Consider the following 15000-nt stretch of genomic DNA (forward strand, 5'->3'; position numbering starts at 1 on the left):
AAGATGACATATATAATGAAAAGTATTCAGTTTTCGAAATAACCAACATCAAAATAGATAATTTAGTGCAGCTTGAAGGTATATTATCTACAACTACAACTTTCATAAAAAAAGCAGCGTGATTATCTTGGTCAAGAAATATCCAATCGCTGGGCTGCAAAAAAATCATGTGATCAATGACACAGTTGGAAAATAAAAGATGAACATAGATTGCTCCCATTAAAATGAAAATAATTACGAGTTTTGAAATTTTTGCTTGCAATGTCATAAATTCATATTTACTCTCCTTCTTAAGAATAAAAATTAACCTCAAGTTTCATATTTGTGCCTATAAATTCAGTTTACAGCACCGAGTTCACCTAGATATAATACTGCTTTGATACAGTGGGTCACAGAAATATATGAGATTTCAGCTGGCATCAGTTGAATGATAAAAATATAAATCCATGGTACAGCTTGGCTACATCTTTTTTTTTTTTTTTTTTTTTCTTCTAAATCAGTGCTGATGGTGACAAAAAGTGAAAAATAGAGGACATTTTTGAATGTTTGCTTTTCCATCCCATTTTAATGGCGGTAACTCCCAAATTATTACAAGACTAGAGATGATAAATTATCATGGATAACAACAATAAATGAAGTGAGTAGGAAAGTGAGTAGGAAAGTGCCAGAAGACAATAGAGAATAAAAAATTCTCACGGTGGCGATAGGGGCTGGGGAGAGCGTGACTCTACCGTATGAGCTATCCTATATCCCATATGATCCCTATAATGGATAGTCACACAGTCCAGCTGTCTTCGTCCATTGTTAATAGAACGATTCACAAAAATAAAAAATAAATGATGATTTTGCAAAAATTAGTGGTAAAGCAAGTTCTTGCAAAATCGCGGAAGAGGCTAAAACGGAGGAAATTCCTCGTCTGTTTCTAAAATCACAGATTTCTGCAGATCCGCTGAAAACCATCAGCACAAGAATTCATTAGGTAAAATCTATTTAACATCCTTAGCTCATACATATGCTTTGCCGTGTAACAAAGGCAAGTTCTCTTGGTCTAGTCAGTGTTTGGAATCACTGTCTGAACTCTAATTAGAAATCATACTTTTAATAGCTAGGTCTACACAGCTATTATACCAACATAAAAAAAAAAAAAAACACACATGAAAATGGAAAGGATCTAACAGATTTATTATTTTTCCATTGTGATCAAAAACTTGGAAGACATTTCCGTTGAGTAGCATCGACTGTATTTCAAGAATTTTTTCTATTATTTTTATACAGAGCGTTCTCAGTATGCGAATGATGGATGACACTATAAGGAGGTTTTTTGCATTTTTATATAGATAAATGATCCGTTCCAGGCAAAAAGTTGGCGGTATAAAGGGGGATTGAGTGTATGTAGTATGTTTATACTTTATAATACAATGGTTTCTTTTTAGATGCCTGGTCCAGAAGCAAGAAAAACAAACATAAGGTAAGGCAGGCTATGACTACAAAACTGTCAGTGGAGAGATTATAAAAATTGGCATACAGGCAAAATGAGATCAATAGCCAGGGAACTCAGTGTTTTGCCAGGTGTCTTTGAAACCAACAAGTTTAAGAAAAGTTGAAACAAAATTGATGATTTTTTTTTTAAATTATGAAACCCAGGCTGTTAACCCAAAAGTGCATTCTTGAAATCATTGGTCATAATAATGGATAATTACCATATTTTCCAACTCCCAAGTGGGAAAACCAAAAACAGTTCATTGTCCGGTGCTAAGACCATATATATAAACCTAAATTGGTCATAGTCATGAGGATGAATAATAATTATTAGTAAACAAATTTTATAGCTTAATAAAATTAAGAAGTATTAAAAATTACAAGGCAGAACAAGACTTTCCAGCTTATTGGAGAACCAAACAATAGATCAACAAACAAACATGCAATTTTATAGAAAAAATAATAGGAAAAAAAAATATATGCTAACTTACTTTTGATGCCTTTTCAACATCCTTGCAATCCAAGGAGATTTAACACCAACGGTGGCTGGAGAGGCCTACAGACCCCTCCGAAGCAAACTTTTCAAACTCCAAAGAAAATGCAGCATCTTGCCTTTGAACCAGGATGCAGCTCTGGTATCAATGATTTAATTCCACTTTAAAAGCAACACTTGTCCTGAGGAGAATTATTTCAACAAGATGAAAATAACTTGATCAAAACTCTACACCCATTATTAAAAAGAATTTGTGATGCAGTAGTCATGGAAGGAGCATAACTAAAGTAGTCTGCTGGTTTTCATTCAGCTTGCCGATAAAAAAGTGCCAGCTGCAGCGAGGCCTTGAGTCATGGTTGGCTCCAATAAGTGCATTGAAATCCCTCAGATGGTAGAGGTATCCTGTTGTAGGGATAGCTCTCCTGGTGGTCTTCAGCTCCTCGTAAAATTCACCCATCAATCCCCGGCACTAGAGCTGAGATTGGGAGCCTGGACACTCAGGATGTTCACTAGACCCGATGAGCCAGAGATGTGAAGGGAGAGGATTCTTGGTGTGCTGTGGAAAGGTGGTTCAACTGCGGACAGCAGGCTGTTATTCTTTGCCTATCTGATGGTGTGTATGTGTGGCAGCTACAAACAACGTAAATGAATTTTGCATGGTGTTGACAATTAACATGAGGATGGTTTTTGTGTGTATTATGAAATTGATTACAAATCATGATGATTTTATAAAAAAAATAAAAGTTGTTACACATCAAATCCCAACCAAAACAGACGCCATCAGTTTTAGCACATGGATTGTGTGTCTGCCTCCTAGTTATCTACCATGACAATAAGGTGGGAGTACTTGCATTGAATTGACACCAGTTAGTGGTCACTCTCATGATTTGAATGCAATTGATTTCTTATAAACCATTTTCCATTCTTAACATTGAGAAAGAATTCTATGATAAATGAGCAAAATAAATAAGATATTAAATGCAGAAAATATCTGTGTATATATAAAAATTAAAAGCTCTGTGGAGTCCTCTAACGAAGTCAAAAAATGTAATGTCTATTTAGACAATATAGAAGTTGAGTTCTAAGTTAATCAACACTTGAATCATACGTATTGAGTTTATCAACTTATTTCAGCACGTTCATTGAATGGACAGACAGAGAAATGCTTGTATATATAAATAAATGTTAAATTACGAGTGGCATCAAGTCACACTTCCCTACTTTATACACGACTAAAAGAGATATATATATAATATGAAGAAACTGGCACTTACTCACTTCAAAACAAAGACACCACTTTAAAATCTATTCATAGAGTTATCTATTGATTTTTTTTCTTTATAAAACTAAAACCTGTCACTAACTTGGATCACAGCCACTAGCCACTGGGCCATATATCATTTTATCAGCTAACTGGTGGTTCAGTTACCCAATGTCTGTCAATGATCAATTATAAATTCTCCAAGACACGACTGTCAAAAAAAAAAAAACCTACCCTAAGACTAAGAATAAATAATACTTATTAATGTCATCATCACACTCACACTGAATCATAACAAAAACTAAACGACTAAAAGTTTTAGTAAAACGCATCAAGAAGTAGAACAAGCAAGATATGGATAGAAGAAGTCTGGTGTTGCGTCCTTGACTTTGACTTGACTAGAAGTTAGAAGCTGGACCTCAGCCTTCAGCTGAATTTTTGGCCTCAGACTCAGACTGATTGATGAGATGGTGATGGTCATGGAGATGGAATTTCTCTCTCTAGAATTCTAATTCTAATTCTAAGTCTAGGTCAAGACTGCAACATTCTATCATGGCTTAGAAGTTAGACTTAGATAAGATAGAGATATCTTATGTAGACTCTGACAGAGTCACTGTGTCTGTGCAGACGTGCAAAGTAAAGCCTCAATAATAACTCAAATTTTAACATTTAGATGGCTCAACAAAACAAAGAGTTGATGGACACGATTAAAATTCCAAATTGACCGTCTATTATCATAATCCATTATTTATCATTGCTAATGGCTGATGCCAGACCAGTCAGTCAGAGAAGAGACCAGTCTTGTTCGCTCACACCCACAAAGATTCTTCCAACTTTCCCGGTTCTTTCTAATTTAATGTTAATTCTTTATTTACCTTTATATTAATTATATTAGCCTGTGGTGCGAGATTAATCCAGACTCATTCAGTGGGCTGAGTAGCACAGTTACATAAAACAACAGAAGATTTGGAGAAAAGCATCACTGTCAATATTTTCAATTCCAACTTTTGTTTTTTCCTATTTTTCTCAGATGAACTGAACTCAAGCCAGAGTGCAAGAAGCTTTGTGTTTGGCTCATTTTGTACTTCCGTGTGTCATGACTTCAAACGAACTGGGTTTTAAATGTCGATTTAATTGTTTGGTATTCGTTGGCATTTTGTTTAAATAAAATTCATGCGATGAAGCATTTTCTTATGCATTCAATTTATGAAATATTTCCTATATATACAAATTTTCTGATAAATATTACAAAAACAATAATTTGGTCAACGAGCCTTTCGTTTTTACGACACCAGATGCTATTATTTTCGGTAAAATGGCGGTCGTTACTAATGTAATCAAAAGTATAGAATAAAGATAAGGTAAGGCAAAGTGAAGTGGATACATATTTTTGAGCGTATCTTAATTAATATTATAAAACAAAGAATTTACATACTCTATGACAACTTTACTTTGTTTTGATTATAGTTATAGGCTTTCAATGTCAATTGTTTTCTTGTCTCTTTTCTGAGCCACTGTGACTAGCGTTTCTCTGCAGTAACTCTGCTGAGAGAAACCGAAGCTTACTAATTTACTACTTATTAATTATTAATTAGACTTAGAAGTAGAAGGAGTTAGAGGTCTCGTGTACTTTGTCCTATCGGTACTACCTCAAACTCGGGGACCCAAATAATTTTGGGGGTTTGGGGGGGGGGGGGGGGGGAACTTCTTTTTTTTTTTTAAGTCTATCTTAGATAGTAGGGCGTTTGGGAGAGACTTTATAAAAAAGAAAAAAAAGTTTCCCCCCTCCCAACCCCCCAAAATTATTTTTTAAAAAAAAGTTTCCCCTCTCCCAAACCCCCCAAATTATTTGGGTCCCCGAGTTTGCGGTAGTACCCCTATCTCTCCCGCTTTTGCTCTTCTATCCCCTCCTACACCTCTCTCTCTCTCTCTCTCTCTCTCTCTCTTTCTCTCTCTCTCTCTCTCTCTCTCTCTCTCTCTCTCTCCGAAGGAAGATGATGCATAAGAGAAAGAAAAGAAAGCATATCTTATTTGATATAGACGTCTAGCTTGAATTGAGATTTTGCTATCTTGTAAAAAAATCGTGGTGTTATCATACAATGATAATAGTGATAATAATGATGATAATAAAATAATAATAATAATAATAATAATAATAATAATAATAATAATAATAATAATAATAATAATAATAATAATAATAATAATAATAAATATAATAATAATGATGACGATTATGATGATGATGATGATAATATTAATAACGATAACAACAACAATTATTATTTTTATTATTATTATCATTGTTATTATACGTCTTTCTATAAGACTTATTAAATATGTGTTGGCTGCACATAATCAATATTTGTTTTGAATTATCAAGCATATAGAAGCTTTCCTTTTCATAATTTGAGTGACTTTATTTTTGCGTTGACCAAAGTACTGAACTGACAAAAACTCCTATTGGTTGAAATTTTTATTGCCATCTCCAGCAAAGTGCATGGTGTTGCGATAATAGATTTACATTTATTCAGTTAAATTTTAATTTGGCATTTTCTCAGTTTATTGATCCTTTCATGATGTCTCTTTTATCAGATGCATTGAAGACGGAAAGATGACAACTACAAAAAATCATTTTGCTACACTGGGAGTCAAAGTTGGAGCAGATGAGGATGAGATCAAAAAAGCATTTCGAAACTTGGCCAAGCAATGGCACCCAGATAAAAATAAAAGTCCTGGAGCAGAAGAAAAATTCAAAGAAATAAACGCAGCCCATGAGTACCTCTCAAGTAAAGACAGAAGAGAAATTCTTGAAAGGGAACTCAAAAAGCCGAAGCAATCAGCACCTCCAAAACAACCTCAGTTTAGTCAGCAGTACACACAAAAATCTCAATATCAGTCATCACAACAACAACACCAACAACAATCACCACCACATAGAAAACAAGGCCCAAAACATGAATCATCCTCGACTACTAATTCCAACGGTCAAGGCTACAGTAAAACTAATCAGAGCCCCGGTGCTAAAAAACAAAATGGTTTCAAAATGCCAGAATTTTTCTCCAACTTTACTCAAGGAGCATCAAGGCGACCAAATTTTGCAGCATTTTTCGAGACTTTTGCAAAACAGTTTCAACAAAGGCGTCGACAGTTTGCCAAAAATAATGCATCACCAACAGAAAATAAGAACAACAACAATGATTCATATTATCAAAAGCATGCAAAATCTTCAAATATGAGAAAAGACTCTTACAGCAACAAACATGCAAAGTTTTCAAGCACACAACAAGAAGAGCCTGAAGATTTTGAATATTTTTATGACTTTGAGCCACATTTTCAGAAAGAACCCTGGGAGACCGAAGAAGAATTTTTACATCGGTTTGGAAATATGGATAACTTCTTTTCTGCTATGGACTTTGGAGGTTTGTAGCTTTTCTTACTCTCAAATTTTGAAATGGTTGATGACATAGACAAAACGTTCTGCACCCTTTTTTTTATAGATCTGTTTTGGAGACCGTTATTACTTTTTGTATTACAGCATGATGTGGAAATGCCAGTATTTGCGACATTAAGAAAATTGATCGGATAATTGATAAAGCCAGGAGTTATACTCACCCAATTTCCAATGTGGAAGAACTGTTCAAGAGATTTTGTCTAAGTAAAATGGAGAAAGTTATGAAGGATGGCGATCACCCCCTTCGCAAACATATTAAGTTCTCCATGAGGAGCCGTCGCCTTATTTCTATGAAAATAAAGACAGCACGTCACCTTAATTCATTTTTGCCACACAGTGTTCGAATTTTTAACGCGCAACTGTGATCTAAATTAAATACTATCCCTTAAATATACACATACAAGTTAGGACTAAAGGCCAGAGGTATGGCCTATCTCAATTTATCAAATTAATATATAAAGTGTTGCTATTGGTTCTTGGTTATATATTTTTACATTTTTGGGCATTTTCATATATATATATATATATATATATATATATATATATATATATATATATATATATATATATATATATATATATATATATATATATATATAAAAGGAGCTATTTATAAACATTAGAAAGATAATTAAGATAGTTTGACTTCTACAACGTTGTTATCGAGCATTGCTCTCATCAGGATAACAACGTTGTAGAAGTCAAACTATCTTAATTATCTTTCAAATGTTTATATATATATATATATATATATATATATATATATATATATATATATATATATATATATATATATATATATATATATTATATATATATATATATATATATATATATATATATATGTACACATTGTCGTCATAGATTCTCAACTTTGTGTTTATACATTTTCATGCATGCCACGTCTGTAAACGAATTTCCATTTTTTGGGATGAATAAAGTATATATTATTATTATTATTATTATTATTATTATTATTATTATTATTATTATTATTATTATTATTATTATTATTATTATTATTATTATTATTATTATTATTATTATAATAATATTATTATTATTATTATTATTATTATTATTATTATTATTATTATTATATTATCATTATTATCATTATTATTATTATTATTATTATTATTATTATTATTATTATTATTATTATTATTATTATTATTATTATTATTATTGTTGTTGTTATTAATGTTATTATTGTTATTAATGTTATTATTATTATTATTATTATTATTATTATTATTATTATTATTATTATTATTATTATTATTATTATTATTATATTCATTTAGATCCTCATGATACTACTATTGGTCTCAAATGTCGTTGTATGACTTTTTTTCCATGTAGATTGCATTGGTTGTCTTTTATAACCAGAGGCCCATTACATTTCACAGTAATTTCATATTGGTTTCATGATTGGAGCTTATGAATATGTTGCTGCATGAAGCTCGAAGAAATAAATAACAATAGGAAATTTATTTAATCAAGACAAATAATGTGCACGTTTCGGGTTTCTCCTTTATCAACAATATCTGAAACGTCAACATTATCTGTCTTCATTCAATAAATTGAAGCTTCTGTTTCATTTCCTATTGTGTTTGACTGTCCATTGAACGCTACAAAAACTGTGATAAACTCTGAACCCATGTGTCATATGGCCGGCCCTTAAGGAATACTTAATTCATTTCAATCTTTTTTTTTTTGGAAAACAGCATCAGGCTGCAGTTTCACCCTACATAGTCAGTGTTGCTGTTGGCTTGGGTCTCTTTAAAATTTGTTAAGATATCTTGCACTTTATAAAACTCACACTTTGTTGTTGTTGTTGGTTTTGTAATTCATATATTTATTTAGGTGGGTTCGTTTTTCTTTTGCTTTCTTTTTTTTTTTAGAGGGGGGGGGGGGGGCAGGGTGTTTGTTTTTTTTTGTTTTTTGGGGGTTTTTTTTTTTTGTTTTGTTTTATTGATTTATATATTTATTTTTGTGAAAGGACTTTTTTTAAAAATATATTTTTACATGACTGTTCAATTTTATCATATTCATCAGTTGGATTCAATATTGCATCTCCAACTCCATCAAAACCGAAAAGCCGACCAAGAAATGTGGCACCAGAATCAGGATACAGCACTGGGCTGGATGATGAATATTTATTCTCCTCTCCTAGGAGTGATGAAACCGGTGGGGACATCAAAATTCCCTGTCCTTGGTGCAAAAAGCTTTTCCCTCGCAGACAAATGGTAGGTGTTTAGGATTTATATCACTTATGTGGATATTTAACTTTAAGATTTTAACTCACTCACTCACTCAATCCTCTCCGACACTTGAGACGATGCAAGGGATCCCACCTGGTCCTGTCAGCAGCTTTTCTTAGGGCCATCCTGAGGGACAGACCTTTCTGCTTCAGGTACCTCTCTACTGTACGTATCCAAGTCTCCTTGGGATGGCCTCCTTTCCTTGGGGTGTCCATCACAGAGTCTTCCTTATCAGTGGTTCATCAGGTCTGCGACAGACATGCCCCGACCATTGCCATCTTCTCCTTCTAACAGTGTGACTGAATATCTTTCAAATTATCATCTAGCCAAATATTGGGACAGACCTAATCATTATTTTCACAAATTAAGTCTTTACTGCAATGAGCTTTTGGTACCCATCTTGTTTTTCGTTCACTTTCCAGTTCTGCCTTGATTATTCCAGTCTTTCACTGGAATAGACCCTAACAAAAAATTTCCCTCGAGGGATGAATAAAGGGAAACATTTAAAAGCCTAAGACGGATTATTGTTAGTTTAAGCAGTAAGATACAATCATAAGTTCAGGGAAAAATCGACCCACTTTTAAACAATTCACACACAGTCATCTGCAAAACCTTCTTATCCAATTGTCATTTCCTTCTTGTTGACATCAACTTATTATTATGCAGCTTTCATTTCTCATATTTGAGATATTGTTTATAAAATAAAAAAATAAATAAATAATATTCCCTTTGTTCATTCCATTGGGGAAATTTGTCTCTAAGGTCTATTCCAAGAGAAGACTGGATTTAACCCAGGCGTTAGCCTCAGTGCAGTGCTACAAATGAGCTAGGGAGAGGTGACTTGCTCAAGCCACACAGTGCAGTGATCCAACTTAGTACCTTGCGGGCACAAAGCAAAAACTGTATTGCTGAGTCACACCCCCCCCCCCCCAATTGTGCAATTAACACATTTGTTGCATAGTTAGGTATCAAGATGCTCTTTTTATATTTATTTAAATTGTCGTTATACAGGAAATGCACGAGGACAAATGTGGCAAATTTGGGATGAGTGGCGATGAAGATGAAGATGAGGAGAATAATGCTAGTCTGGATGATGATGATTATCTTTACGAAATGCCTAACAGATACGCAGGATATTCAAACTCTCGCAGAACATCATGGCAGCAACAACATGAAGATTTACTGAATAAAGTACGAAGGGATAAAATGAAATATAAAGACCGGGTTGCATCGCAGGGCACTCGAAATCCAGGTATGTTTTCAATCCATTCTTTTATTTATACAAGGTGTCCACAAAGTCTGGGTACATGTCGTACTTCAGAATCTATTTTTATTTATTCATTAATGCTATAGATTTTTTAAATTTGTCTGAAAACCGCTTTTCTTCACTGAAGAAGAGGTCATGTTTAGTTAAAATACTATTTATTTTCATCCCAATTGAAGAAGATTGAGTTTTAGAGAGTGATTTGAACCATCAACTTCCTGTAGCTTTATGGTCTAGTGTACACTTGACTTGTGCCCATTGCACGTTTGTGTTATTGTTCCTTCAGAACCTCTTGTTGAGTACTTTGAATATATTCAATGAAAATTGAGTTATTTAAAAGCTCAGTATTATAAAGGTAGGCTGATACTGTTACCAACAAGCCATTTGCCTATGCTAAGGGCTTGCCGTAATGAAGAATATAATTAATTTTACTCTTACTCTATCCAAATTTTTCGAACTTAAAAAGGAATTTTTTTTTTAATGTTCAATATGACATAATTTTAACCACAAATCTTATAACCTGAATTGCCGGTGAGATTCCTGTCAACATTGTAAATTTGTTAAATGACTTATCCATTTCGTATAAGAATCTTGTTACTTTGATAGAAAGGGTTGGGGAGTTTCCCTTCCCATTTAGAAAGTATCATATGATAACTTGATTTAGATCCAGAACTTTAATATTAAAATTTTTCCAATTAATTAAAAGCATTAAAAAAATTGAAATTGTAAGAAAAGAGGCACATTTTTAAAAATGAAGAGAATTATAAAAAAAAAAAAAGAATCAAAGGATAAAAACAAAAAAAAAAAAAGAAAAAGCAGATCGAAGTTTTTCTGTTGCGACTGTCATTGGTGCAAGAGAAAGATAAAAATCTGAAACGGTGGTTATGTAGTGCCGCGCTGAAGACCGGTCTGGACCGCGGTCCGACGGTCTTTTAGCTGTGAACCGAAGACCGTCCCAGAGGGGAAGACCGGCGGCGGTCCTCACTTCTTATCACCTTTCAACTAGTGCGGGGCGGTCCTTGCAAGGACCACGGTCCTACGGTCTCGCGCCATAGCCTACTACTTCCCCAGCGATTCGTTGCTTCGGTTGCCTATCTTCCACCAATCACCACCCATCCCACTTAATTAATCGCACCCACCCCCCTTTGCCATACACTAAACGACACAGACGACCATACAGGCAGACGACCACCAACCTCCACTCCGCAAACCGCCCTTTCGTGTGTGAGATGGGGGGAACAGGAGGCGCACGCCTTGGACGATTCCATTATACGGGGTAAATTTCAAAATTTACTACACCATAATGATCGCAATGACAATGATCTATGGTGAAGGCATGACCCCTCTTCTTAATGGGTTATTGTTTGAAATGTATGTGACTACAAAAGATGTGTATGTTTGTGTGTGTGTGTGTGTGTGTGTGTGTGTGTGTGTGTGTGTCGAACCTAGCAAGTAGCAAATCCGATTTTTTGTTTTCTTTTGTCCATCTCTTGTCACCACTCCTTTCTATCGCAGTGTTGTCATTTAAAATAATACAATAATATTAAAATTTCGTTTGGTGTTTTTACTAATCAAATAATATGAGTTTCATTAGTTTCTTCCTTCCAAAAAACCCAGTTATAACGTCTGAATTTTAAAAAAGTCCAATAGAATATTTGGGGACCCCGATAGCTCAGTTGATAGAGCACTCTCTTTATACGCAAAGGGCCAGAGATCGATCCCGGGTGCAGTCGATTTTTTTCTGAATCCCTGTCTACTCAGCAATGAATGGGTAGCTGAGTTTGTTAGATCTGGCGAAAAGTCACCATCGACCCCTCTTATCACCTCATCCACCCCCTCTTATTATAACTTCACGTCTCTCTCTTACTCTTCAATGCTCGCTGCCCTCTAATGTGTGTGTGTGAGGGGGGGGGGAGGGGGGGGGGGTAGGAGTTGCGTGTGTGTATCAACGCCACGAACAACTCGATCAACGCCTTGGGCGATGCCATTATCTCCGTTAATGGGGATAAATTTCAAATTTTATTAAATTATCGAAGTAACAATGAAGTACGGTGAGCAAATAAAGAAGGCATCACCCCTCTTCTCTAATTAGGTTACAATTTGAAATGAGTGTGACTACTCCGTGTGTTTTACTCCTGTAGGCCACGGTTTTCATCGTGTAGCGGTCTTTAACGGTTCAAGAATGAACGATCCCACGCTCTAAAAGGTCAAACCGGTTCGAATTTCCAACAGTCTCTCAGGAATGTTCAATGTCGAAAAGGACCGGTCCTAGGACCGGTCCTTGCGGTCTTCATTTCCCAAGGACCGTAGGACCGTGGTCCTTAAGCTTGCCAAGGACCGCCCCGCACTAGGTTATGAAACAGTGCCAGAAAAAGCAAAAAGATCGATACAAGAAAATAGAAGAAAATAAAAAAATATTTAAAAATCAAACTTCCTCACAGTTTCATACATGCCTTAGAGTTCCTAAGTTCCGAATGAGGTTTAGTTACCCTTTTACAATCTGAAATTCACTATAAAACACAAAACTATGATGTTTTACTAATTGAAGTATGTCACTTTTGGTGTAGAGTTATGGTCCCTAGATTCCAGCTGGCTTCGAGCTGGCGATTGGGCATATTTATGATGTGCTCTTAGGAAAGACATTTTGCACATGATTTCCTCTCTCTGTCTACCGAGCAGTGATAGATAGGGTAGTTGAGTCTGTTAAATCTGACAGAAAGTTCCTTGCAATGTACTAGTATTGTGTCCAAAGTGTAGCACGCAGTTGTTGCTGTTTATTTAGCACACAGCATAAACCAAAATATGCTCTTTAACCATGGGACATATGGCTACTTTTCTACTGATTACAAATAATCATTTTACTTGTAATTGGATAATTAGGAACATTCTAGAATCCATACAAATTTCTTGGAACAAAGGTGTTTGAATTGTAGAGATCGACTGTTCGAGCAAAATTACAACTATAAAAGCCTATTATGATACACATTTCTCAAACACCTCCTTTAATTTTTCCATACGTCGTTTTTCCAGGTTTTGTAGACTGTCCCTACTGTGAGAGATCGTTTAACCACGCAGCTTCACAGCGTCACATCCCAATTTGTAAAGAACACTTCATGAAATATGGAACTCCTTTAAACCCCCGACGAGGCTCAATGGGAACAGAAAATAATATGACCAGCCCAGGTGGGCCGAAGGGGGGAAGCTACAGTCAGGGTGGATATGCAGACAAAATGAGAGCCAAAGAGGTATAAATACACTCCAGTACGGTTTCTTTAAATTAATGCACATTATCCTCAAATCATCAATATCTTATATAGATGTCATTGCCTCAAACCCTCTCAAATGCCGACATTTTTACATATTATTCTTTGTAAATGTTTTTTTTTTTCAAATTAAAGTTTCCTAAAACTTTTCTTCATGTCCTAAGGGGTTCGAGAAAACTGTGCTCGATTGTAATCTGATTAATAATTTACAAAGAGGTTTATTTTCCTTTGACCTGGTATTTTATCTTTCCATCTTACTATTTTTACCACAACAGCAGTAATGGTGATGCACTATTGAAGTCATAATTTAGCATGGTCAGTGGCCGGATGAGTGGCAGTTATCTGGTCTCAGTGTTGTGTTCTTGGGTAAGGCACTTCATACATACATTACCTCACTCGACTCAGGTGTGAATGAGTATTTGGCTAAAGACAGTGACAGATATCGTATGAGTGTTAGTACAAAAACGACACCCTCGAGTGTGATCTTATTAATAATTTACAAAAGGGGTTTATTTTCCTTTGGTCTGGTATTTTATCTTTCCATCTTACCATTTTCACCACAACAACAGTAATGGTGATGCACTATTGAAGTCATATTTAGCATGGCCAGTGGCCAGATGAGTGGCAGTTTTCTGGTCTCAGTGTTGTGTTCTTGGGTAAGGCACATACATACATTACCTCACTTGACTCAGGTGTGAATGAGTATTTGGCTAAAGGCAGTTACAGATATTTTATGAGACACCTTACAGGTGATTTATACTGTGTGGAATGTAGATATGGTTCCATATGGCCTGTTGAGGGAAAAATTTAACATTGTGAAGAATATTGGGCAATGTAAATCTATTGAAATGCTCTATATAAATCTTCATATTCATTTTCTTTTTTTAAAAGTATTATATATTGTTCAATTGCAAGTTCATGAGATTCATAAGGTATTGTACAGATAGTATGCACTTGGCTAAGAAGCTCACAACATTGCCATTTGGAAGTATAACGGACCAACACACAAAACTATCTGTAACCATGAACTTTTATAGTCTGGTTAATGCAGTTTAGTGAGAATTACTCATAAACATGGATGGCAAAAAAAAAAAAAAACAAAAACAAAGGATGCGTGACATTAACTTCGTTCTATCTATTGCCCATCTCTGCAAATCTTGTAACAAAACAATTCAACAATATAGATTTCATTCACACGAGTCATCCCTCTGTCGTAGTGCGTAGTATCTACTTGCATATCTGCTTGTGAAAAATGCATTTGAAAGATTCAGGGTCTTCAATATTACTACTCTTTAGCGGTAGGTTATTCCAATCTTAGAGTAGTGGGGGGGGGGGGGGGACTTTATGTTATAAAGTGTGTTTGTTCTTGCATCTGACTAATGGAATTTGTTGTCGAGTTATTCAGGTGGAGCACATTTACTTGAATTTTTTAATTTTAAAAATGAAACCTCTAATATTGCTCTTCTTGTAATCCTCTGTTTTGAAATATGATCATGTTGGGGTGAACTATGAAAAAATA

General features: G+C 34.8%; 2 protein-coding genes across 4 annotated transcripts in view; one reads left to right on the forward strand and one right to left on the reverse strand.

Moving 5' to 3' along the window:
• Nucleotides 1-4357, reverse strand: part of LOC144959921 (uncharacterized) — a 116122-nt gene extending 111765 nt beyond the window's left edge. For 2 of the 3 annotated variants that reach the window (XM_078892771.1, XM_078892770.1), the window contains exons 1-2: nt 4109-4309; nt 1971-2154 (exon numbers count right to left, since the gene is read on the reverse strand). In XM_078892771.1, the coding sequence (XP_078748897.1) occupies nt 1971-1990 (20 nt within the window). In that variant the 5' untranslated portion in view covers nt 1991-2154; nt 4109-4309. Of the gene's footprint in view, nt 1-1970; nt 2155-4108 lie in introns of all 3 variants that reach the window. The other variant, XM_078892769.1, reaches the window with a different exon arrangement.
• A 155-nt stretch (nt 4358-4512) lies between these two features.
• LOC144959779 (uncharacterized) overlaps nt 4513-15000 on the forward strand; it is a 13342-nt gene continuing 2854 nt past the window's right edge. The window contains exons 1-5 of the mRNA XM_078892517.1: nt 4513-4594; nt 5829-6655; nt 8749-8939; nt 9966-10206; nt 13249-13463. Coding sequence (XP_078748643.1) covers nt 5848-6655; nt 8749-8939; nt 9966-10206; nt 13249-13463 — 1455 coding nt within the window. The 5' untranslated portion in view covers nt 4513-4594; nt 5829-5847. The remainder of the gene's footprint in view (nt 4595-5828; nt 6656-8748; nt 8940-9965; nt 10207-13248; nt 13464-15000) is intronic.

The sequence above is a fragment of the Berghia stephanieae genome, chromosome 14 (assembly GCF_034508935.2).
Source record: "Berghia stephanieae isolate SIO BIC M18660-M18661 chromosome 14, UCSD_Bste_1.3, whole genome shotgun sequence".
NCBI classification, from domain to species: Eukaryota; Metazoa; Mollusca; class Gastropoda; order Nudibranchia; family Aeolidiidae; genus Berghia; species Berghia stephanieae.